This window comes from Pelmatolapia mariae, linkage group LG7, assembly GCF_036321145.2.
Source record: "Pelmatolapia mariae isolate MD_Pm_ZW linkage group LG7, Pm_UMD_F_2, whole genome shotgun sequence".
NCBI classification, from domain to species: Eukaryota; Metazoa; Chordata; class Actinopteri; order Cichliformes; family Cichlidae; genus Pelmatolapia; species Pelmatolapia mariae.
Window position 1 is genome coordinate 18,921,161 of NC_086233.1, and position 22,223 is coordinate 18,943,383.

A 22,223-nucleotide genomic window follows, 5' to 3' on the forward strand; every position below is an offset into this window, starting at 1 on the left:
CCTGACCTGATTTTATGAGAAATGTGTTTGCCCTGATGAGCAGGAGGAAGCTGCAGCTGAAAGTCGTCAACTTTCTTTGGTGCCCGCTGAGGCTGACTGCACGAGTGAGTAAATCCCCATAAAGTACCCTGTTTAAAAGACCATTCTTTAGAGTATTAAAAAGTATGTCCGATGCAAAAAACACACATATATGTAAACTCATGCACCTAACACTGGTGCTATTGCCATGGTTACCTTAATTGACAGGAGCTAGTTGGCGTATACTTTGCTTCACTTCCACTGATTGGCGTCACTAAACTGGAATCTGTAATTATGCTGCTGGTGATTTTTGAAGCATTTGTAATGGAATTTTCTCGCTAAAAAGCGATTTTACATTTTTACTTGTTCTTTCTAATACAAAATGACTTGATAACGTTAATTAGAGATAGGTCTGACAGATTATAGGTGAAAAATAATCACTTTTTGGGAAAACAAGGCACACGGTGAGCCATCAGTGTTACATGGTGAGAGCGAACTTGTCGGTTGATGTACAGTAAAATTCTCCATTTTCTTTAGTGACTTTAACTTATCAGGACTTTTGTTTTTAATTTGATATTTGCTTATTCTATGTACATCATTAGGTGCATTTTTTTAATAAACGGACAATATAAAGGATCATTTACAGCAATTATAATCATTTAAAACATTTCCATATTTGTATTGGGATAGTTTTTTGTTAAAGTCGCAGGGAACCACCGGAGCTATGGATTGGTTGATATTTCCACTGGCTCCCTGTGGCTCTAAGGCAACAAAATTATCGTAATATTGTAATTAAAATGCAAATTTGATTAAAACCAAATAATCATAAATAGCCCACTGCCAAGTAGTCGCATGTGGTACAATGTTTTACTTAGCTACATCTATTAGTAGTCCTGATAGTTTCATTAAGGTAATTATTAAGTCTGAAAAATATGCTGATTATTTTTAAACAATAATTGCTCAAAAAAGTCTGAAAAAAAGTTTGAAAGTGCAAGAGACTGGCATATACAGTTGTGTTAAAAATAAACTTTTCACAGGACTTTTTGCAGATACATTCCATGCTTATAGAAGCACCTGAAATCACCTGCTGCAAAACAAACCCAAATCATGACCCTAAATGCTGATAAGCTGCGTTTGCTTTTGTGCCAAAGGGGAGATGTTGACCATAATGCAGAGCACCAGATTTGGCAAGAACCAAACAGCATATCAGCAAAAAACCGTTAAACATGGCAGTGTGAGGGTGATGGTTTGGGTTTGTTTTGCAGGTGATTTCAGGTGCTTCTATAAATGACTGAATCATGGGATGTACTTACTGGTGACCATAGCAAACAAGTCATAGTTGTGCAGTGTTTTTCTAACTGGACTTAATTGTACTTCCTGATCAGCAACCATAACTATTGCTCACTCTCCTGACCATATGTCCTCCACAGATCTTCATTTTCTAGTTTTAACTGCCAGCTGCAGGTGCTGACTGTGTGGCATTTAGTAGTTCTTAGCAATCCATAAAAAGGACTTGTGCATCCCCCTCATTTAGTAAATACAGAGTGGAAACGGAGAGCAGAAAAAAGACACATTAAGGCAACTTTAGCAAGAAAATGTACCTAGCTGCATTTATTATATTTAATCAAAATAAATAAACATTCAATATAACACGGACAAGACTCAGCTCTGTATGCCTGTAACAGAACAAACCTCGAAATAGTGCCTGCTTTTTTTTTTTTAGTAAACATAACTTGTACGCAACGTACAAAAAATACTGCTCAAAAACGTACAAAACGCAGCAAACAAATATCAAGTATTGTGCAGTTTTCCCAAACACTGTACCAGCTGCTGACATCAGTCACTGCAAGGAAATTACTAGTGTGGAGCGCCAGAAGCTGCATTAAAAACAAACATCTCGCCAACATCCAGCGAGCAGTTATATGTGAGAGGCAAACAGCTCAGTGGCATAGACCAGTCAATTTTGGTTCAGCGATGTGAGCTAATCGGTGATCTCACAAGGCTCACATCGGAGGTGGAATATATGTTTATATATGTGTGCGATTATTTCCGTAGGCTGCCCTTGAGATGTGATTTAATGCAGTCTTTAAATTGCTTCAGGTTTGAGATAAATACCAGTACAATTTCCCTTAATGTAAAAACAACATTATTTTGTTTTCCACCGTAACAGTAGCACAAATACCCCCCCTCCCCCCTCCAAAAAACATTTGCTTGGTTGTCAGAAGATTTAAAGCATAATCAAAAGAGTAAACACATTCAGGGCCAAATGCAGAAGAACTGCATTCTGCTCTCCCCTCCCACTAACACAAAGACTGACGCACTTCTCCAAACACACTAAATAGAAAAGAAGACTACCACTTACTAACATCCATTCCACACGGACATAAAAGAAAAAGTCTGTTCGAAGCTCCCTCGTCATAAAAACACATACGAGTAGTAGAAGAGTCCTCTGTATGCGCAGCCTGGATTAATCACAGCAGTCGGGTACTTCTTTGCCAAGCTGAAACAGTAAATGTTACAAGACACTGTCAGGTTCATCCCTGCGTGTCTACACTTGCACTTGGTACCAGTAGATTCAGTAGTGGGGGTGCTACATAAAAAGAAGTGCCTAATTAAATGTAGGATATCCCCACAAATTAAAACCCTGCAGTGTGACATGCAGAATAAAAAGCTAATACAACAGAATGCAATACTTTTGAATATCTGAACCCTCTAATGACATGACAGTCGTCTCCACGCTTATTGGGTCCTGCCCAACAGTAGCAGATGGGACCAGAAATGGTTACAAATGTCCCCCTTTCTCATTTTCTCCGTGCACTCCCTGGTCTCTTGACCTGCCACAGGTGATTGTGGATGGTCAGAGCGTCCACGCTGACCGACACAGTCTTGGCGGGGATGACAGTGAACTGCTTGCGGTCTGAGCTGTACTTGTAGAGCTTGTCGATCATCTTTCGGTTGATGGTGCGCGGTCCTGTGCCTGAAAACTTGATGATCTCCTCAGTGTCCGGAGAGTACGAGTAAATGGCGCGGAACTGGCACCCGCCGTCACGGAAGAGGATGATCAGGTGATTGGACTCGCACTTTTCTAGTTCCTGAGAATTTAAAACTGAATTTTTGAATGTGGTAAAAAGTTAAAAGTACTATGCAAAAGTCTTCAGCTTCCACTTATTTCTTTGTAGTCTGCTGAAAATAGCTGCAGTGATTTATTGAAATGTGCAAACATACATGGTAATATAGTATATACATAGTCAATATTTGGTATGACCACCTGTTCCACTGTGTTTCACATATTGTTGCATGTATTTCCTAACCTCCTCCATATATATTAACAATGATTTGAACATTGGGATGATTTTTAGATACAGTTCATCTGCTGTATATAGTTTTTAAGGCCTGCTACTTCTTCCTTTGTCCTCCACTTGTCCACTGCACACCATGCTGAGATAGAACTTTCCAGCTGATAGCTCTTTGGGAATCACCTTATTGTTGGAAAAATAAAATTTTTTGCCCAACAAATTAACATTAAACATTAAACTAATCTAAAATTGTGAGCTTGCAATTTAAAACGGGTTCTTAGCTAAGCTGTCTCTTATGTTAGAAAGCCTGGCTTCTTGAAAGGAAAATAGAAAGGAATGACGGGTGGTTCAAGACTTTTGCATAGTACTGTTTAAATAACACGTAAACACGTAGTAAAATTTTTTTACTATGATATACACAAAGTTCCCAGACAGCTTCATAGGTATTACTGCTGTGTGTTCACTGACCTCAAGAACAACGCTCTTCTGCACTTCGTTAACCTTTCCGGCCAGGCAGCAGTGAGCGATGGCATTGATGATGATTGGCTTGTTGGACTTGGAGCTCGGCTCCTTGAAGAGTTTAGGACCTATAGCATATGAACCAAACCAAAAAGATCAGTAAATGACATACAGGTCTCTAACTATTTAAGGAGTGGTTTAGGTTATAATAGAAAACAGGCCTAACTCCTTTCTTGCTGAGTTAAATGAGAATATCAATACTTCTCTCATATTTTTAAAGCAATTATAAAGCTAGAATAAGGAGCCGATTAGCCTAGCATAGCTTAGCATCAAAACTAAAGAAGGAAGCAGATGCAGTGGCAAACTGCTGTTCAAGCTTGTAGCAAAGTTTGTGAAGTCATGGCTTGAGGTCCAGTGGATATTACAATCTGTGCTTAAGGCTAAGCTAACTGTTTTATTGGGCCTGGTTATACAGAAGAGCCATCAACCTTTTGACAGTTTCATTGACAAAAAGCATAAAAACATTTATCTAAATGTCTCTTTCATTAAGAATGTGACAAAATAGAAAATTTGTTTTGGACCAATCTTTAAAAATAAATGTTGGTTTTGTGATAATGGAAATAAATCTTTTTTCAGCATTTCTATTCACCGGTATACTCATTCGAAGTAATGGAAGAGGCTATAGAGACGTTCTCCCAGTCCCGTTCCATGTTCCTGCTGGAGGCCCTGCTTAGGGGGAATGACTCCATAGAACACACAGATCCAGCCCTAAAAAATGCACCAAAATCAAATTAGTGCAAAGACACACAACATGGACACAAATTTTCTCTGCTTTTATACAGCCAAACTCTCACCTGTTTGACTCTGCCCCTCCGGAGAGAACGCTGTCTGCATCGGTCGCCAAAGAGAGCGTTGATCCTCGATGACTGCAGCTCAGATCGGCTGAAAATGGAGATAGAAGGATTTAGTATCAGCTACTTTCCTTAGCCAAGTGCTGCTTGCCCAGTTTCATGCTTGAACTACTGCACTTTCACAGCAATAATTTAAAAAAGTACAATGCAGTTAAAAAAAAGCACATTGTAAGACCAAAGAGACACAATAAGCTGCACATAAGACAATAAAACAAGTGTGTCAAAGCCAATCAGAAGTGTTTGCTCTGAAAAAGACTGACTGATCTTCCTATTCTGAAATCCACTCCTATTTTTATCAGTCGTGTCCACATCATGCAGAGCAGCTTAAGAAGGTTCACCTCCCCTGCAGCCTGCTGCAGAGTCCTGGGCTTTGATCAACATGGAAACCTTCAGAGAATTACCTGCACGACACACACGCACACACATACTCAGAGGACGACAACACGATCACGAGTGAATTAAATGCACAAGAGCCTCTTAGCTTTTATAACCGCATGTGCGCAAAGTGTTCCAAACAGACAGTAATGCAGACAGCATGAAGGACTAGAAGAACATTTTTACTGCTTAAGTACTAGAGACACTCTTACGTGTAGCAGATCCTTTGGAGAGACTGCTGGACTCTTCACGGTGCAGCGATTTAGGCCTGTTCCTGCGCGCTTTGGTCCGTGGGCGAGGTTTGACCAGACCCTGCTCCTCCATCAGGGCTTGTTGCTTCCGCCGTAAGTATTCCTGCTTAATCAGCTCTCGCCGCGCCTTCTCTTCCTCCTTACGAATGCGATCCTCTTCAGCCTTTCGCCTTGAGCAAACAGAAGGAAAGTTATACAGTTATACAGCAGTCAGATGCCCACCCGCGCCTTAGACCACTCCTTATCTTTTCTTAACATGTGATTTCATGTTCAAACTCACCGGGCCTCATCACGCTTGAGCTCGCTCTCAGCCTCTTGCTGAAGTTTGCGTAGTCTCGCCTCTTCGGCTTTGCGCTGCTGTTTAAGGAGGAAGGCAGCGCGACGTTTCGCCATTTCGTCCTCTGCCTTTTCATCATCCTGGAAGATTAAAGAAAAACCTCCAATATACCACAGTGCAATTAAAACACAGTACAACAAAATGTGTAAACATCTTCATCTCACCTTGAAGAAGAAGCCCAACACGTTCTTCTGCTCGCCTTCTGCCACGCAGTCTGGGGTGTCTACAGTGCCATCCTCCAGTGGATCTTTGAGCTCTGACAAGTCGACTTCAATCAGCTGACCCTTGACTCTTGTGCTCTCCTCCCCACTGGCAACCTCCATCCTTGACCTGACAGCTGCGTCCTTCTCCTGCTCTCCATCCTGTGACGGAAATTGAGTCGTACTGGAGATAACTGGTGGGTCTGGTGATTTGAGTTTGTCTGAGAGGCGCCCTGTTACCTCTCCTGCGCTGTCTTGGACCCTGAAGGTGGTGTTTCTCTGAAGGCTTCTCTCAGTCCTAGAGCTCTCAGCAGCACTCTCCACCTCCTCCCCTTCAGCACATTCTGGAAGTTGGATGTTTGATTTTTTGACACTCTTGCTGTTTTCTTTACTCTGTTTCAGCTCTGAGGCTTTGCTGCGCTGGCTGGAGCTAAGCTTGGGAGGACGGCGAGTTGGTGCAGCACTGCCGCCACTGATATCTACAAAGTGAACTGCATAAGATCTGGAGTCTGAGGTAGAAGGTGTTTGTTGTGTTGGGTTTGTGTCAGGGGGTGTGCTTGGGCCTGACGGCACCGAGTCTGGAGGGGAGGCCACGCTCTGCTTCATGAGCAGGTTTTGCTGTAATGAGAGCTGCATCATCTGCTGCTGAATAGAACTAATAGCTTCGTTGAGCAGCTCTATGGAACGGGAGCACTCATTTATATCAGGTTCAGCTCCGTTATCCTGGGAGAGAGCGTTTAATCTGTTGTCTATGTTCATCGGACCTTCCTCTCTTTGACCTCCCTTTGTTCTAACCTTTAGAGCATCAAGACAAGAATCATCTCTGCTGGTCTGGCTCTTCGCTTTACTCCTGTCAGCAGATGTTAGCTCCAAGGATTCCTTGGAGTGTTTGAGGGGTAAAGGAAGAGTGTCGCTGCGCCCCCCACCCTTCTTAACAATGTTCAAGAAAGCAGCTTTCCCAAGCTTTAATCTCTGCCTGGCTGACACCGTCTCCATCTTTTTCTTCTGATATTCGATCGCGCGTCTCTGCTCTTCCAGTTGCATGTGAAGTTGCAGTAGCTCTGAAGGCACAACTGGAGAACTAAGTGTCGTATTCTTCCCCATCACAGTGCTCGGTTCTTTCCCCAGCAAACCCGAGGTGGAATCATTCCTCAGTTGCCAGGGAGGGCAGGGGGCGACGTCAGACCCATCAGGTGTTGTCTTTTGGGAGCTGCTGGTACTTGAGTATCCGTCACGGAGACCAAGTTTGAGGAGCTTTCTCTCTGCAAAGCTGGTCATCTTGACACTGGCGCTGCCCGAAGCACTGCAGCTGCTCGCCCATGATATGGTACTAGGGCAAGGGCTAGAGCGCCCACTGCAATCTTCCTTATCCTCCCGCTCGCTCACCTTCATGTCTTCTCTGAGTTTGGCTGACTCGCCCTCTCCAAATTCTCCAAATTCAGCCGTGTCGTCCTCTTCTGGGCACTTTCCCCTCCCTCCCTTCACCTCCTCTTTCATCAGCTCCATCTGATCTTCTTCCTCTTCATCCTCCTCCAGGTCTGCGATGTCAGAGTCAGAATCGGGCCCTGCCTCTGGCATGCAATCTATGGAGAAAGAACTGTGCTGGTCTGGCTCATCTGACAAGTGAAGGAAAAAGCCTTCAGATTGCTTCTTTCCAGGCTGAGAGTCGACTGCTGAATCCTCGATCAGTTGCCTGAGAGAGCTAGGAACTGATTCCACCACTTGTGTGGGTGTACAGGTGCTGGGGGATTTCCTCTGTGAGGTCCGCGGGACACTGGTGGTTACATTTCTTGCATTTCCCATGCCTCTGCAGCGACTCTCACCGCTCTCCTCCTGCTTGTTCAGGCTGATGCTTTTCTCTTTGGCCATTTTAGGGATGGCGGGCAACAAAGGCTCCAGATAATAGCCGTCGCCTCGGCAGTCCAGAGTAAAAGGGCCCACATCGAAACAGGAAGGACGAGAAGCATTACATACTTTTGAGGCAGGAGCTGCACTCTGCATTTCCAGCTCGTCCTGCTCCATGTTGCTCCCGATTCGATGTCTAGAAAATACAGAAGGGTGGATAACGGCAACCAGTTCCTCCTCTTCTATTTCTTCTTCTTCATCCTCTATGCGCATGTGACTAAGCAGGCTTTGACCACTAAGTCTATGCTGAGACAGACCCGCACCCAGCATGTGTTTAGGAGTAATGCTCATTATGTTGGAGGCTAAGCTGTCTTTGCTAATGGAGCGAGCGAGACTGATACTGTCTGCATCATCCTCTGGGGCAAAATGCAGGGCATAGGGTGCAGGCTGGGATAAAGGCCTGGATGAGATAATAGTACAGAAGGAGGAAAATGAGTTAGGTAAGCTGAACAAAAGAATTTGTGATACTGATAGATTCTGCAACATGAAACTGAATAAACCAATTACTGTATACCACTCACCTCGTCCTTCTCTCTGGCCAGGCCATTTTGGAGTCCTGATGTTGCACATCTGGACCTATCAGAGAGTTAGGCCTATGCCTTATATCTGCACAAAGAATACATGATCCATGTTAGGAAAAATATATTTACTTCTTGACTTCAGGCAGAAATCTCAGCTCAGAACACAGATGATTTTTTTTTTACCTGGAGTGGTCTCCTCAACCACTTTCTGTTGTCTCTGTCTCAGAGGCAGCAGAGATGGGCTTGTGGAGCTTGATTTAGTGCTGCACGAGAGCGACAAAGAGAGATAGATATTAGCTGTGTAAATTATTATTGTATATCTATTAGAGATGGACCGATCCGATATTCTGTATCGGTATCGGTCCGATACTGACCTAAATTACTGGATCGGATATCGGCAAGAAATAAAAAATGTAATCCGATCCATTAAATATCAAAAAAGCACCTCACAAAACTTGCAACACGGCGTAACTCGGCTCATAACCATTAGCATGTCGGAGCAGTGTGCTCACGTGATAGAGCGGCTGTGTGGAGCCTCACCAAACCAGCATTTCATCTCCGAGGAAGTTATCCCAGAGAGAAGTAAAGCAAGTGTGTAAGTTCATCTCTGAATGTTTGTAAAGCGTTCCCATGTTAAGCTTAACAACCGATATATGGAGCGACTGCCTCTCTCTCTCCCTCTCCTGCTGCTACTTCAATCGGGAAACTGCTTAATGATCAGCTGATCGGCTTTTCTGTTGCGAGTCCGTCTCTCTTCTTTGTTTTTGGCCCACTTTGCACCAGAAAGAGGAAACCAGCGGCTGAACAACAGCAGCATGTTTAAGCTTGATAAGCTGTTGTTAGAATTTATTTAATATTACTTTCTAGATCAGGATCCTTTTCTACGTAGCTGACGGCTGGTAACTGTGCAGGGGCGGATCTAGCAAAGTTTAGCCAGGGGGGCCGAACAGGGAAAAGGTGGCACAAAGACATACTTTTCTTTCTTATTCTCATTTAAAATATCTAGCTTTTAATAAATAATTATCTGAATCTTACACCCAAAGTTTTAATCTGATGTAAAATGTATAGAAGTCCATTACTCTATATAGTAGCTGTTAAGTCTAATATACCCTAGTAAGCTAGTACTTTTTTCTTTAACACCAAGTACCATCTGTAAATTCTGCAATTCTGTTGAAGAAAGATGTTGAATCTATTTCATTATTCTTGAAAAATAATTTATTTCTGTGCATTTTTTTTTACCCAGCATCAAATTAAAGTTGATTACATCGATTAAGCATCATGAGGTGGAGGGTGGGGGGTGGCTCCCTATTTTTTTTTTTTGCTGGGAGTTTGCAACCCTATTAGTTAGGTTGCTTAATATTTCTCTAAGTACTCTTTAAAATACCAGAATTGGGAGGATGGAGTAGGTTTAAGTTTATTAGATTGATCAGTGTTGCTGAACTATGAAATATTTTGGGCGCAATGTATTTTTTACATACAGGTATAACAGAATAGCTTTAGTGTTGTTGTTTATTTAAACTTGAGTATGAACTTATACAAAATGCAGCAAGATATTCAAAAAACAGTTTTATTGATTAAAAAACACACTGTATCGGATTCATATCGGTATCGGCAGATATTCAAATTTATGATATCGGTATCGGTATCGGACATAAAAAAGTGGTATCGTGCCATCTCTAATATCTATATCATTGTATAAATTAATAACCTCTTAACTTACTAAGTAAGACACCACTGCTTAAATATTTAGTGCAGAGGCATTTAAAACGCTACCGCAGAGACACAAAAGAGAGACACCTCACTCCGAATCATCCCACAGATCTTCATTTGGGAGAACAGCCAAGATGATGCTTGTCTGGGTCCTGCGTCCAAAGACCCAATCAAAAGCTAAACTGGGAAATATAGAAGCCAATCGCTTTTCTTACATGATCTGGTGCAATAAACCCAAGACCTCAATCGTGTCAGTAGTTTAGCCCTAATGTTGTATAATTTTATATGTGTGTAACTTTAAAACATCAGTTAATTTTGTTTTGTTTTGTTTTTAATCTTAGGGAAAAGACAGCCAAACTCTTTTTTTCTGGACTAGTGACTCAATAAATGTTTTTTTTAATGTTTATGCTGAGCTTGTTTAGATAATTCTTTAAAATTATCGCCCAAATAAGTGCCCATTAGCAAGCATTACCAAAATGGCTGCCAAGTGGTGACACAGTATAAGCCTGCTCAGTTTATATTTGTGTCAAACTAATGCATAAATTCTGAGAATGTATACAACATTTCCCTGTGAAGACCTGTGTTTTACATTAGGTTTTATATTATAAGCACACAAATGTGCAAGTGGACAAATAGAGATAGAAAACAGAACAGTAATAAAAAACCGGTCAGTGCGTCTGAAACTGAGAAAAATGACTACATGATACCTGAGGTCAGGACTAGAGGGCGTGGCCAGGGTGTCAGCAGAGTGCGATGATGTCAGGAAACTTCGTTTAGTGATGTTGGAGATGGGTACATAGGATCGAGAAGTTTTAGGCTGCAGCAGCAGTCTCACTGTGGAAATAGAAGAATGGCACGTTTTCACAACAGCCACTAACATTTCAGTAAATACAAATAAATATATATAGTCATCAAATCAATCTGTGTACATGTAGCAACTGTGCTTTTTGTGTTACTCAATCAAAACTGATGGATGAAGGCAGAAAGTGTGCCATACCATCTCTGATTTCCTGAAGATCCCGGGGTTGAACAAAGTCTGGCTTCACAATCTCAAACCACCAAAACAGCTCGGCAATGAAGACCATCACATTATTCTGTAAGACATCAAAAACTGACGATATCAGGAAGAAAAGCAAGACATGACAAAAAAGCAGCATAGCACAGGATCAAGGCACACTGGGCTTTATATGTATTCTTTAGATTTAATCCATCGCTTAAAGCAATTCACTATCAGGTGTTGAGACTGAGGTCAAGAGAAGCAGGACCACAAGGAGAAATCCATAAAACACATCTTTTGTTGTTGAGGTATAATAGTTAAGCAGTTAAATTTAACGTTGGCTACTTTTACTCAGAAATAAATGTACAGTGATTTAATGTAACTATAAAAGCGTTTTATGTTTCCAAGCTCACCTTTAGTACCGGTGGGGAGTACAGCAGGTCTTCAGGCTTCAGATAGAAGCATTTGTTCAAATACTCATTTGAAAACTCCTTCAGTAGTTGGATATTGTAAACACTTTCACCGATAGAGGGAACCTCCTTCAGACAGATATCTGCACAGAACAGGACAACGCTATCAGGCTTACTCTGTACTCTTAAACCTTTTACTTCACAGTCGTATTGCTCTTTTAATTCACCTCTTGGTAAAACTATCCTGACTTATATAACATTAGGAGACAGAGCTTTAGGTTCCTGCTAGAAAATTGACAGCTATAGTATGTGCTACATTTCTTGACTGGCTTGAATAGAGCTGTGTTACAGTACCTTCCAGTCTAACGAGTTCTGGGCAATAAAAGTGGATTACAGCCAACAGAGCTGTGCCATCACACATGTCTTTCAACAGGTCGTCCAACAAGGGGAAGTGCTGGAGCGTTCGACCTGATAGGTGATCTCTGCGGTAACGCACCTACACACCAAGAGAAGGCCTAGGATTACACAGTGTGCACACATTTTTCTAATGAATCACTGAATCACACACTCACTTGTCAGATAAACACAACATCTCACATGCTGTAAACTAATCTCTGCTTCTCTTCAGCACTAACTGGGGTCTAGGGCTTCTTGGTTGTGACATGTCATGTGGTGCATAATGTGTGTCTTCGCTGATACGAATCAGGAAGGGTGCTAATGATTCTCATATAAAATATTTAAGCTAAGCATAACACAGATAAGTATTGTGTGGATATGCAAGGGGAAAAGTCATAAACCGTACAATGAAGTAACGAAAGGGATTAATGATGAATACTTTACCACACGAGAGAACTCCACAGGTTCCAGTAAGCAATGAGCCAGAGCATGCAATATATCAGGCTAGTGAGGGGAGAAAGAAATGATATTGGGAGGAAGTTAATGGTGAAATAAAAGAAGCCATGAGCCATTCTAACACTGGGTGGATGAATGGATGGTTTGGGAGGAGGAAGTTGAGGACTGAACGAGCTCAGCTGAACATTAAAGAATGTAAAAAAGGATTTGAAATTAAAAGCAAACGAGCATGGTGATGTTCCTTCCTTTGCCAGTAAGGGGCACTGTGTCATCTTCCTTATACAATTTACTGCATTTATATAACACCCATAAATATATTCCTTTTTTCCTTCATCCTGTTAGTCTAGTTTTTTCCCAGCTTTCCATTACGCTGCCACATCTGATGACACACATACACAACCTCACACACCTCCACTTGACACATTGACATTCACACAGGTGATTGCAAGCAGTGGCACTTACAGGTACAAGCTTCCAGTACCATTTGGAGGGAGACTAGTATCCAAGAGGCACACGAGGGAGTTAATTTGGGAGGGAGACACAAAGAGGAAGAGCAACAGACAAGTAAAGGGTCAGACACAGCCAGAAGGAATCGAATCTTCTCCTGACTGGAAGGAGGCAGATCTGGTCTTAAAGATAACTGGAAAGGGTTCGAATGAAAGCATCAGCAATATCTATTTATTCAGGAATCAGGGAGGAACAACTGAAATGAGACGTAGCTCAAAAGATACACTGTGCTACTAATGATGCAGCTAGTTGATGCAAGCGTCAATCCAGCGGCAACTGTCTGCACATCTGTTGATACGTTAAAAACACTAACTACCAAAAGCTTACTCAGCACAAACTTAATGATGACAGACAAAATTTGAAAAAAAAAAATCCCTATGTTAAAAATATAATATATTAAAAACTGGTTCCCCACAAAGAATCCCACAGCTTAATCATCCTAAAGCCCTCAAATAATAGGGACAGTAGTTTAAAAATATAAAGCATGATATATTCTTTAAGCATGAGGTGCAAACATACACAAATAAAAATTTTTGAATATCTGATCACAGAACTGATTACTTGACAATTAATATGTCTTTTAAGGACAAGATGCACACATGTAGGACATTAGACAAAGGCAAAAAACATCACTTAAGACAGACTCTTTTCAAGACAGGGGAAGCTACACTCTCTGAACACTTTGTTATGTGCACGTTGCTCATATTCAGACTCCCTTTTGCCTTCAGCACTCCCTTCACTCTGCGTAGAACAGGGAAACATTCATCAGAGATTTTAGTCCATATTTACATGATAATATCATGCACTTGCTGCCTGCTGCACATCCATGATGTAATAGATCAGCAATAATGCTGAGGTGGCATTTAAACGTCTTCTGAATGTCATAGCAGAAAAATAAGACTCATCAGACCAGGCAATCTACTATTGTTCAATTCTGATGTGCCTGTTTGAATTATAACTTCCATTTCCTGATCTTAGCTGACAGGACTGGCACCCGGTGTGGTCTTATGCTGCTGTAGCTCATCTGCAAGGGTGTTTGCACCCTACTTTCTGCATTCAGAGACACTCATCTGCATACTTTGGTTGTAAAGAGTGGTTATTGGAGTTACTGCTGCATCCATATCAAATGCAAGCAGTCTGGCCTTTCCCCAAGCAACTGAACATGTGTACCAAACAAAGTAGCCAGTGAGTGTATTTTTCTGAAACTTGTTTTTAAAGGGTGCTATATAAATAAAGTTATTATTGTTGTTATTATATTATCATTACCTTCTGGTGACTCGGTGACTCAAGAAGATGTTGCTTCATTTTACACTCTTTTTCTGTGATCTCCCTCAACTTTATGTTCACCTAAAGCACCAAAGAATACAGCAGGTTAGCACAGACAGATGAACACACAAATCCAACTGTCATAACAATAACACTGTTTAATTGTTGCCTTGTTGATCCAAAACAGCATTGCATCTTCCAGGTCATAAGGAAGCTCCTTTGAGGCACTGAAGGTTGAAAAGCGCTTGACACTGGACACCACCTTCTCTATGCTGATCATCTCCACCGTATAGGCCATCATCAGGGAATCAATGAGGTGGATGTGGGCGCTCTGGGAGAACAGATAAAGAGCTGTCTTTGAATCTATCATTAGATACATAGCATTTGAGAAGCCTTGGGCGGAAATTACTTTTCCTGCCCCCTACTGTGACAAGCCAACATTCATGAAGTCTTTCTATGTATTAAATATTTGGGAATCACAGATTTACTTTAGTATAGTAGTAATGGTATAATGGTAATGGTACAATATTGTTTTTATATAATAATCATTCCCTTTTTATGTGTTGTTTTTGCATTTAGAGCACATTTTCAGGATTATGGAAATCATCAAGAGAAAATTCATGAAAAACTTTTTGATCCATTTTGCCTGATGAATATTTCTGTTACATTGGTGCATTATTTATTCCAACACTACTAGCTCACATTTGGCTCTGGAAAGTCAGATTAGCTTGTTAACAGATGGTAAGTGTGGGTTGCCAGGTTACTGGGTTATACTATTACAGAGGAATACTAACCACAATGGGAAAAAAAACAAAGAGATTTTTGGGGAGGTGTGTAAATCAGTGAAATGAAAGCAAATTAAATATTTGTTATTTTGTCACTGTTACAACTGCTACACATTAATCACAGAATCTGGCATTGGGAGGTTGCCGAAACGTGACTCATCTTTCAGAAAACTGAGTCTGCTTTTTCTGACAACCTAGAAAGACACATTTTACCATTTTGATGGGAGAAGCGCTGAGATCCAGATCGGAAACTGGCGTGTTGTCGGTCTCCAGGACATAGATGCCTTTTCTTGACAGAGCCTGGATGACAGACTGGTGGTTTTGGAGTGAGCCGGCCTGCTCGGCGTGAAGGATGAGCCCGCACACACGACAGTAGAGCTCTCCAGACTGCAGCATGCGGATGATGGGGGGTTTGATGTGTTCCTGCTCATACTGGTCTGTGTAGAAGGGGTCCCGCAGGTCTGCAGGAACATGATCTGGGGAAAGGATTGATGGCAAACAAAATGCTTTCAAAATGAGAGCCACAATGTGAGCAGCAAGTTTTTTTTTACCTATCAAAGTTGTATAAAGGTACAAATCACGCTTTACAACCACACACACAAACTATTTTTATACAACACGTGTCCAACCAATGCCTTGCTGTGTTATGTAACAGAGAAGCTCCTAGTACACAGGCTTTAAAGGGTATTAGACCGTCTAAGAAGAAACCAGTGCATGAGGAGAGCACTCAAAGTCAGTGGTTAAACAGCACTTGGACCTGAAGCTTTAAGCCACTGAGCCAACGGGACTTAGTGGTGATGGTTAAGCTGATGGTGTCGTCCGAGCCAGCCTAGCATTCTCCAGCTCCTGCTCATGGACACGGACATGCCAAAGCTATTTCTATGTGTTGGACATGTTAATCCAGGAGTTAAGGCCCAAAGCATTCACGAAATTTCTGTGTGTTGAAACTCTGTTGTTTCTTGTCAACCCCCCCCCCCCCCCCCCCCCAAAAAAAACCCTCAAAGCCATCTGATAATGAATATTATAAGCATACAAGCTAATGTAAAACTGACCTGAACTTGTAGTGGATTTAGTATTTTAGTAGTTCTGTCCATCATAGAGGGGTATGAGTGGGTGTGCACTGCTCTAAACAAAGTGTATAACTGTATAATTTATTTCTGTGATAAATCAGTAAATCGATAGCAGGCACAGTGGTATCTATTTTAAGATAAAAACTGAAGCCAGAAGGTGCTTAGTGTAGGTTAACGTAAAAGTGGATGGAGGGGGAAGCAGTAAATCTGTGTCTACAGCACCTCTTAGCTCAGCTATTACTACATTACATCTTGTTTGAATAACCACAGAAATGAAGGAATGTTGGCAAGCTAATGATGAGGTCTCTAGGAGACTCTAGCTCTTTTTTTTTTAACTTTGAAGAGCTAGGTTTGTTTGTTTGCCCCTGTGCACAGTCTTTTTGCAAGGGTAAGCTAACTGCTTCTGGCTCCAGCTTCAGAGATGATGTGCATACAAGAGAATAATATTGATCTTTGCATCTAACTCAGCAGAAAATGAACAAGTGTATCGCTCCAAAATGTCAAATTATCTCTCTGACAGTACAGCAAACCTCGTAGCCAGATAGTGCTTCCTTGCACATCTTTGTCTTGTTAAAATATTGTAATGTCCACATACACAGATATGCCTAAAATGCACTGCTTTTAACTGCCATTATCTATGGTTTCTCTATCAAATGACTGGTTTGGACTAGCAGTTACACCCTGCCAGGCTTCTTGAGGGACTGCTTGTTTCTAAGTCAAACATCTCCAGAACTGAGCGATGACAGTGATGAATAAAAGTGTGAGAAGAGAAGATAAGCAGCTATACTTGCATCAGTTAACAAAAGCATGTGTTCTCATTTTGCTTCACATTAGGGATGATGCTGACTGTGATGTAACAGACAAACATCCATCAGTGGAAAACGCACACACAGCAGGCTCGGTACTACATCTGACTGCGAAGACCTCAGCTGTGTCTTTTACAACAGACTGCTTGCTTGTCATGGTCCACATACAGGATCTATCGCACGCTTCGCTGATGTAGCGCTGCCATATGTGAATAAGAATTCCATATCATGTGAGAAAACGCACCCCTGCATGTCTGAGCTCCTCTTTTTTGTTTTCCTCTTACAAATACCCCCACTTCCTCACTCTCAGCTGTCCCAGAATGGTTCCTCTTCCTCCATGGTTGCTGTGGTGATGGAGAGGCTGGAGGCGGGGGCTGGGATGCTGTCCCGGCTCCTGCTCAGTGAATCGATTTATGGACCTTGACATCAGGAGATGTGTGCATGTGTATGTGTGTGTGCAGCAATAAATTTGAAAGGAGAGGTTCTCCTCCATAATCCTAGTTGTTAATACTGCTTAGATATTTATCGTCTATCTGATCCAGGACTTAAACCCAGCCCAGTGTGCATGTATGAGTCTTTGTTCTTATTCTTTCAAGCACAAAGGTCAGACTGACCAGCAGAAATCCTGCTGACAGTTAAGGCAGAGCTATCAGACTCCGGGCTCTGCAGGGGTATGCAACATTTCTCTCCAATAAAACGGCTCAATGAACAGTCCTCCTGAAGACAGCGTGTTGGGCAAATATAGCCTGTAAGTCAATAAGCCAATCCCACCTGAAAGCATGGCAAAGCAGACAGAACTGAAAAGGTGGGCACCAATTTTCCAGGTCCTTTATTCTAATTTTACGCATTTATTATTGTGCATGAGAGATCACTAATACATCCATCCATGTATCATTTTCTAACTGCTTATCCAACTGAAATCACAGGGGAGCTGGAGTCTATCCCAACTGACACTGGGCAAAGGGTAGGATACACCCTGAACAGGTGGCCAGTCCATCCCAGGGTGAACAGCACAGGCAACCATTCTTGCTACCATCCAAGTATAAAGCCAATACAGATATGCCAAGTAACCAAACAAAAACACAAACAAAACTTTGCCTCTTTAAAACAGAGCACTTATAGAAAACCCATGTAGGCTTACTGAGGGCAAACAAACTGAGAGCAAGACCTCAGCAGGTTCGAACCTGAAACCTTCAAGCTGAAAGGTGACAGCACTAACTACGCCCCAGGAGAATCTCAGCACTTCCACATCTACCTAAATATCCGACTATTCCAATATCTGTTCATTCAAACGACATTCAGTTTCCATTTCAAAACAAAACAAAAAATCTATGGACTGTACTGATCTGTACAGTGGGTGACAGAGCACTTAAGCATTATGTGGGAGAAAATATAATAGCAATACCCCTGACCTTTAGAGCCCACTATTGTACAAATTATACAACATAAGACTGTTGACTCCAACTGTTAAAAGCTATTAAAACTGTACATAAAAAATAATTATGTAGTTTGAAAACGACACACTTTTACTATCTGTTTATCTGTTTCTTCTTTGAAACTGTTTCCAGTGCAGGAACGTTCAGTGTTTCTCCACAGGCCATTAATAAACATGTCATGAGTCTAAACAAACGGGCTGTGTTGTTCAGAGACACAGGCCTTCAGGTCCAATCCCATTAAACACTTAATCATGTGACTGCTGTGCTGACTTTCACAACAGACAACACGGTCCTCCCGGCACTGCTGTGTCGGTGTGTTCGTCAGTTTGCACTCTAATAGGAGTTCTGATAGTGTGGTTCTGTCTTCCACACTTATCTCTTATCTCCAGATGAACATTTTTTTAAATGCTGCACGATACCCGAGTATTGCTAAGCGCCCAGCTGTTTATGACCACAGCGTACCCATCTTCTGATGGTTGCTTCCAGAAGACACTTGTTCTTAAACATAACAATAAGCTCACTTTACTCAAATGGCCTCCACAATCGCTAGATCTCAATCTAATAGAGCGCCTTTGGGATGTGGTGGAACAGGAGATGCTGCTGGCAAAGCAATTGCATGATGTCAATATTAACCAAAATCTGAGAAATGTTTGTTGAATCTATGCTATAAAGAAATAAGACAGAAGGCAAAACGGGGTCCAACAACAATCAGGTATACCTATTGAAGTGTTCAATTTATCATTAAAGTATTTTTTTAAAGGAAAAGTGGCAAACATTTACCACTTCCTGCTTAATTATGGTCTCAGTTGCTTCTTTGTCGAAGTGATAATTACTAGCTGCACACCACATTAAGCTAAGCAGGAGCAAAAACTGACTGTCATGATAAGCGCTACATGATGGTGACAGCTGTGAATAAATGGCGGCGACAGTCTAGCTCATCATTTTCCTTACTACCTAAATAGTTGTGATAGCTTAATAAACTGAGGATTCCCATGTCATATAGTATTGCTATTATCTGCATAGACTTTTATATCAATGCCTGCATAAAACAGGACACCAGAGTCCCTGGCACACATCAGAAAGAGCCAATGAGATTAAGGGAAGCAGGAAGCTTGCTGAGGTAATGGTGATGGTTTGGTGTTTATTATGGACATCTTATCTCTGCCCCGAACAAACACAGTGTTGAGTAACACAAACACCAAGCTCTAGTCTACACAACAAGAGCATACAATATTTAGTGCATTCATGATAAAACACTAAAATGCTCCATCTGTTCATGTGAGATCGCTCATGCTGACATGACTGATGGAAGATGACAGTTATATTGTCATCTGAAAAATACAATGATTCCCAGTGTGTAGATTGGAGCAGAATTTAGCATTCGGCTTCATTTCTATGGTATTATAAGCCCCGCATTTTCAGTTTCAGTTCCCATGTCAGCATCAATTTCCTGAGTCAGCCACAGGAATGGATACACTTTAATTGCAGGCACTCCAACTGCTTGACTCATAAAGTGGATATGAGAACAATGAGTTTTCCGTTCCTAAATGACTGCCTCCGGATCAACTTCCAAATACATTATTGTTACTGATAAAACAAAAACTGAGACTTGCAGAGCACAGCTGACCTCCTGATCACATTCCTGATAGATCTGCCAGTGCGTGGCACAAAAACCCACATTCAAAGAGTGATTTCCAGACATTTGCAGTACTTACAGCCTGCCTATGTAGAGCAATCATTTTTAATATTTTAACAGACCTCATCAGAGCTGACAAAGCCAGTGACCTGTGCATGAAAGACTCATCACGAGATGTCAGCCCAAGGATTCACTCGCAGAAATGACGCTCTGGAGCGCTGCTATGTTGTCGTGGTATGAAAAGTTAATTCTCATAAAATACATTTGCAATTGTTGTGGTCGAAAATCAACACTTACAAAATAGGATAGTGGATTTATAAGTAGACTGAAGTCTCAAACAAAGGACTAGTAACTGGAAACTTGAAACCTAACGTCAACATATCCTGATGTTTTCTGTTATTCTGACTGTTTAATAACACAGTTATAAATCAATAATGTTTAAACTGAAAAGGTCACAAATTTCATTTTATTAAAATTGTCATTAGTGTCATAGTAGCATCTGTATAACTACACACAACTCAGATATGATTCTAGACATGGACCTTTTGTTGGGTATATACCTTTCTCTCTTTCTACTACTAGGACAAAATGCACAATAAAATATTCATCCATATAAAAAGATATGAATCCTCTTGCATTCTTGACATCCAAGAAGGTCTCAGCAGCACAAGAGAAAGTCTTACCTGTACCATAGGCTTTGGCAAACAACCAGCGGAGATTTGCGTCTATTTTGGCTCTTGCAGAGTCGTACAGCTCCAGCGGTACAACCTGAGCCTCCATGACCCCTCCTCCACCACCACCACCACCATCATCATCTGCTGTTGCTGCCGCTGCTCTCCTCCAGGTGCTGTCCCTGCCAGCACTCACCTCCACATCCATCCTGAACATAGAGACACACGGGCATTACTTCTTCTCATGAAGCCAACACCATTACATCATCGATTTCAGGACAACAACCGGGGCCCTGCTCACTGACAGCACCGGCTCCGTTAACATGAAATTCACAAAGACTCACCTCGTCTGACCTGCAGGTGCTGTAGTCGCCTCTGCTGTCAGTCAGCACGACCATTTATATGAGCCCAAAACACCTTCTATATGTATGCTATTTATCTGATTATCAGCTAATAATGTCTTAGACTGAAGTAACTACAGGGCACTTCGGGGCATAAATGATAGCTCTGTGTTCTTTTAGAATTAGCTTCAAAAATGAAACCAAAAAGAATATTTTTTTTTAGTAAATGACAGCTGGTTCTTGTGAGTCCAGTTGAACAGAATGACCCAATATTAACCTAGCACCGCTATGTCCACTGTATCAGTGGCAGGTTAGCTAGCGTTGCAACATTTAACAGCAATAATATAACATGTAGCAAAGACTCACCTCTAAGAGCACATTAGGATCCTCTCCGCAGCTTTGTATTTGAGATGGATGTATTGTTAAAACGCCGACATGCTGGCCTGGCTTCAGCTAACGCTGAAATAACAGACTCCTCCCTGCCCAGCGACACAAATCTCCGGCCTCTCAGGATAAAGCTTCGCCTGGCGGCTGATGGTCGTTAATCCAATAATAATAATAATAACAGTAATAATAAAAATTCCGATTGGCAACCACCCCAGAAGTCTGCTTTCGAGGGAATCACTAATGTCAAATAGCTGGCTCTTTCATACTGAGGCTGTCATCGTCTCTGACGGAGGACTGGCGATTCTAACGGTGCACGAGCAACCCTGTTGTAGGAGCCTGTCTCTATGGGGACGGGTGTTACCGCCAGTTACATATAGCCACCTGGTGAGGGCGCTGCAGCGCTATTAAAATAAAATAAAAAAAAACAATCAAAAACAGCTGTGAAGATTAATAAAAGATAAGAAAAAAAACAGGAACAAATTAACGTAATAAAAAAAGTAAAACATAAAACATAAGATTGTTGCATTAGGCAATCATTTAGAACTAAATAATTAATACTAAAAGTTAAAACTAATAAGACTAGATATAATTAATAAAGCAATTATTTGCTTGATTTAATTTCCTATTGGATATTATTGTTATATTTGTTTTAAACAAAAAAGTTCATAACTACAAGTAATGTTATTTATTGTTTTATTTATTTATTGTATCCACTGTAGAAATGAGCACGTGTGAGAGTCATCACACAGAGCTCGGTGATACTGGGGTAAGACTTATAAGGCACAGTAAAACAGTAGAGATGGCAGCCATCCCAAACTCATAGAACAGGGAAAGCAGTGAATGTGATCTTGTGCAGGATCACCATGCACAGAATTAAACTGATGCTTATCTCTCTCTTCCATAAAACATTATATTAAATATTTTTTTTTTGCTGTGGATAAAAATCTGTTTATTCTAAAAAATATTTTGTTCGAAACGAAATCATTTTCTTTAATTGCTGTTTTTACCTAAAATGGTGCAAAGAAGTATATGAAAAATTGACAATGACTACATTTGGTGGCTCACACATCAGTTTT

General features: G+C 41.3%; 1 protein-coding gene across 6 annotated transcripts; it reads right to left on the reverse strand.

Moving 5' to 3' along the window:
* Positions 1-1,601: 1,601 nt before the first annotated feature.
* On the reverse strand, positions 1,602-21,495 carry camsap1a (calmodulin regulated spectrin-associated protein 1a). Of its 6 annotated transcripts, none has more exons than XM_063478255.1 (20): positions 21,127-21,495; positions 20,432-20,628; positions 15,014-15,276; positions 14,185-14,346; positions 14,016-14,096; positions 12,231-12,290; positions 11,745-11,886; positions 11,394-11,533; positions 10,981-11,077; positions 10,691-10,817; positions 8,457-8,536; positions 8,274-8,358; positions 5,812-8,152; positions 5,591-5,727; positions 5,272-5,480; positions 5,023-5,085; positions 4,628-4,715; positions 4,423-4,541; positions 3,783-3,901; positions 1,602-3,110 (listed from the first exon to the last, which is right to left on the reverse strand). In XM_063478255.1, exons 2-20 carry the CDS (start codon positions 20,625-20,627, stop codon positions 2,820-2,822), a joined length of 4,800 nt encoding a protein of 1,599 aa, XP_063334325.1. In that variant the 5' UTR covers position 20,628; positions 21,127-21,495; the 3' UTR covers positions 1,602-2,819. The 6 variants fall into 6 exon arrangements, with proteins under 6 accessions (XP_063334325.1, XP_063334326.1, XP_063334327.1 ...); XM_063478256.1 differs by lacking the exon at positions 12,231-12,290 and adding an exon at positions 12,705-12,737; XM_063478257.1 differs by lacking the exon at positions 12,231-12,290.
* Positions 21,496-22,223: the final 728 nt, after the last annotated feature.

Excerpts from the sequence above, each read along its gene's own strand:
- camsap1a (XM_063478255.1), bottom strand. The coding sequence starts at position 20,627 with ATGGATGTGGAGGTGAGTGCTGGCAGGGACAGCACCTGGAGGAGAGCA. Across the intron at positions 14,347-15,013 it reads GCGCTTCTCCCATCAAAATG|AGCGCCCACATCCACCTCAT; the intron begins GTAAAATGTGTC and ends CTGTTCTCCCAG. Across the intron at positions 4,542-4,627 it reads GGAGGGGCAGAGTCAAACAG|GGCTGGATCTGTGTGTTCTA; the intron begins GTGAGAGTTTGG and ends TGCATTTTTTAG.